Source organism: Lathyrus oleraceus, chromosome 1 (assembly GCF_024323335.1).
Source record: "Lathyrus oleraceus cultivar Zhongwan6 chromosome 1, CAAS_Psat_ZW6_1.0, whole genome shotgun sequence".
NCBI lineage: Eukaryota > Viridiplantae > Streptophyta > Magnoliopsida > Fabales > Fabaceae > Lathyrus > Lathyrus oleraceus.
In genome coordinates this window covers 274384784-274388738 of record NC_066579.1, presented here as the reverse complement: position 1 = coordinate 274388738, position 3955 = coordinate 274384784, and the positions used below count along the sequence as shown (strand labels likewise).

Sequence of the window (3955 nt, the reverse complement as noted above, 5' to 3'; positions counted from 1 at the left end):
TGTTCGTCATGAGACATCATATGTGACGGGATTGTATGTCCCCAATCAACACGGAAATAAGTTTTGATGGCATATACGAGCATCATTTCCGGATCTGTTATAGTGCAGTGATTGGAAAATCTAGGCATAATAACATATACTAGAAAATAGTGCAACATCCTATCATCAATAGAAAACTTTGTTGGGGACCAGTAGACACGCTCCGGGTTATCTCCTCCAAAACTCGTCCTCCTCTTGTTATAAAATTGATGCTCGGAGAATCGACTCAAAATATAGTAAAAAACATGTTTGCTATAGTTTTCCCAGGGAGCAATTGTCCCAACAAACTTGTGATTACCAGTAGGGATTTCAAAAATAGCACATATATCAGATGCAGTTAAGGAGATTGGGACTCCCTTCACCACAAATGTTAATTTCCCTTTCTTCTTCACCATGATGGAGTAGAAAACCTTAACCAATTCAGGATAAAAATTTGTATTGTAACCAATGAGGTCACTCAAACCCAATTCCTCAAAGACAGTAGGAAAGGTAAACACATCATCAGGAAAAGAAACGAAAGTACTATATTTAGGCTTCATGATTTTCTTTTGGAAGAAATAAGTCTCATACCTTTCCTGTTGACTCTTTGTAGTGAAAAGTCTTGATAAATCTAGGGGGGCTCTAGAACTAGAAGCCTTGCCTTTGCCTTTGGATGAAAGTTGAGATGCCATGAAAGTTGCTTGGAGTGAGAATTAAGAGATGAAGCAAAAACCTTTGAAGAGAAGTGAATAGTCGTGTGAATGCTGAATTGTTGCTTGAGGAGAGATGTGGTTTTATGGTGGTGGAGTGTAGTAATGAGAATCAAGTGGTTGGACCAAGAAAAATAAAAAGCAATGAAAGGAAATAAAGTGACATAAAGAATAGGAGAATCTTCGTAAATGGCATTTACTTGAGAATAGGAAAAAGGAGAAGGAATAGGAGAAAAAGAGGGAAAGGAAAAAATAATAGTAAATGCAATATGAAGAGTGTCTCAGTAAATGAAATCAGAAATCACGTGGCAACAATTAAAGAGAGGAGAAAATTGGAAAGGAATCATGCGCATGCTGAACATATAAAACAAAAAAATTTAATGGACCAATCGATTGACATGCAAGGACCAATTGATTGGTATGGTGAAAAAGTTGAGAAATAACGGGGACCAATCGATTGATGTTAGAGATACAATTGATTGGTTGAAAACAAAATTATAAAAAATTATAAAAAAATAGGGAACCAATCGATTGATTCAAACATGTAATCGATTGTAAGAACTTTCTGTAAAATAAAATTTGAGAAATTAAGAGGGACCAATTGATTGACACCCTACCATCAATAGATTGACCCCAAATAAAATTTGAAAAATGCTTAAATTAACACATAAACAAGCATACTTATCATAATAAAATCATTTTTAAGAGCTGTAAACAATTAATTACTAAATATTATAAGAAAGAGTACATCTTATAAATTTTGATGAGATATATATCACAGTAATCTAAAATCCCAAGTTCCCTTCGAATTTTATAAAACGGTTCTCGCGCCAAAGGTTTTGTGAATATGTCGGTAAGTTGATTATGAGTATCCATAAATGTGACTTCGATATCTCCTTGAAGCACACGATCACGAAGAAAATGATGTCGAATATCAATATGTTTGGTTCTTGAGTGCATGATCGGATTCTTTGTAATGTTTATCGCACTTGTGTTGTCACAAAGAAGAGGAATGGATCCAAGATCGAGTATGTAGTCACGAAGTTGTTGCTTAAGCCAAAGAATTTGAGCGCAATAACTACCTGTTGCTATGTATTCCGCTTCGGCAGTGCTTAGAGCAACACACGCTTGTTTCTCGCAAGCCCATGATACTAATGCATTTCCAAGAACGTGACATGTACCACTAGTAATTTTTTGATCAGTTTTACATCCTGCATAGTCAGCGTCAAAATAACCAACTAATTTGCAAATACTCCCTTTAGGATACCATAGGCCGACATTTGTTGTTCCCTTGAGATACTTCATGATCCTCTTAATAGCGGTGATATGTGATTCTTTTGGATTCGCTTGAAAATGAGCACAAAGCCACACGCTGAACATAATATCAGGATGACTTGCCGTCAAATAAAGTAAGGAACCAATCATACCTCGATACTTTGTTATATCAATTGAAACACCTGATTCATCTTGATCAACATAAGATCCGGATCCCATCGGAGTAGACATTGCCTTGCAGCTATCCTTCCGTTGCTTAATTTGAAGTCCAAGAAAATAATTCATCTTACCCATCATTGACAACTCGAATTCTCCTTGCATCGTTGATGAAAATTCTTCACACATGTCCTTGTTTGTTGAGCCGAATATGATGTCGTTAATGTAGACTTGAACCAATAAAGTGTTACCTTTAATTTTCTTAATAAACAAGGTTTTGTCAAATTTACCTTTTTCAAATCCCTTTTCACAAAGAATGTTGCTGAGATGATCATACCATGCTCTAGGGGCTTGCTTTAGGCCATAAAGAGCTTTCCTCTATTTGAAAACATGTGAAGGATTTTTGAAGTCTTCAAAGCCCGGGGGTTGTTTGACATATACTTCTTCATTGATGTAGCCATTCAAGAATGCGCTCTTGACATCCATTTGAAATAATTGAAAATTTAATGAACATGCATAAGCAAGTAATAAACGAAGAGCTTCTAACCTTGCAACTGGAGCGAATGTTTCTTCAAAATCAGTGCCTTCCTCTTGATTGTATCCTTGGGCCACCAACCTTGCTTTGTTTCGAACAATTATACCATTCTCATCAAGCTTGTTCTTAAACACCCATCTGGTACCTATGATGTGTTTATCACTTGGCCTAGGGACAAGTTCCCAAACTTGATTCCTTTCGAATTGGTTTAACTCTTCTTGCATAGCAATTATCCATTGGTCATCACCTAAAGCTTCATCAACATTGAAAGGTTCAATTTCTGAAACAAAAGCCATATTTAAGGATGCATTATTGATATTTAATGTAGTCGCAACGCCTTGACTGATATCACCAATGACTTTATCAATTGGATGATCCCGATGAGTTCTCCATTCCTTAGGTAGATCATTATCATTTGCTTTTTGCTCATCTTGATGTTTTGGGTGATCACCATTGTTTCCACTTGAAGTATCTATTTGAGGAACTTCTACAATATCATCATCATCATTACACAAAATAGTATCCTTCTTAGAGGGGTTAGATTCATCGAAAGTAACATGCATAGATTCTTCAATTTTTAAAGTTCTTTTATTATATATTCTATAGGCTTTAATAGTAAGAAAGTATCCAATAAATATACCTTCGTCGAACTTACCTAAATTGTCTTTGTCATTGTTGAGGAAAAAACATTTGCATCCAAAAATGTGAAAATAAGATATGTTGGGTTTCCTTCCTTTGAAGAGTTCATAAGGAGTCTTTTTCAAGATAGGTCTAATAATAATTCTATTACTTACATAGCTTGTCGTGCTTACCACATCTGCCCAAAAGTACTTTGGAAGATTTGAATCGTTGAGCATTGTTCGCGCAAGTTCCACAAGTGACCTATTCTTTCTCTCCACCATTCCATTTTTTCGAGGAGTCCTTGGTGCCGAGAAATTATGAAAGATTCCATGTTCTTCGCAAAACTCTTCGAAGGAGGCATTTTGGAATTCTCCACCATGGTCGCTTCTTATGGAGGCAATAGTTAGTGATTTCTCATTTTGGATTTGCTTCGTATATTTCTTGAGCGCCTTGAATGCATCATTTTTCTGCACTAAGAAGAAAGTCCAAGTGTATCTAGGGAAATCATCAACAATAACTAAAGCATATACATTACCTCCGAAGCTTCTTGTTCTTGATGGACCAAATAAGTCCATATGAAACAGTTGTAGTGGCCTTGTAGTGGACACCACATTATTTGATGTGAAAGTTGATTTGGTTT

At 35.9% G+C, this 3955-nt stretch overlaps 1 protein-coding gene across 1 annotated transcript; it reads right to left on the bottom strand.

The window, feature by feature from the left end:
• Window positions 1-1071: 1071 nt before the first annotated feature.
• LOC127103169 (uncharacterized mitochondrial protein AtMg00810-like) lies at window positions 1072-3257 on the bottom strand. Its single transcript, XM_051040450.1, has 3 exons — window positions 2942-3257; window positions 1811-2389; window positions 1072-1082 (listed from the first exon to the last, which is right to left on the bottom strand). The coding sequence occupies exons 1-3, from the start codon at window positions 3255-3257 to the stop codon at window positions 1072-1074; spliced, it is 906 nt and encodes a 301-aa protein (XP_050896407.1).
• Between the last annotated feature and the right edge of the window lie 698 nt (window positions 3258-3955).

Bases quoted from the DNA above. Each gene is read 5' to 3' on its own strand.
- LOC127103169 (XM_051040450.1), bottom strand. From the start codon at position 3,257: ATGCATGTTACTTTCGATGAATCTAACCCCTCTAAGAAGGATACTATT. The intron at 2,390-2,941 runs GTGATGACCAAT...TATTGGTTCAAG, and splicing joins CAATGTTGATGAAGCTTTAG to TCTACATTAACGACATCATA.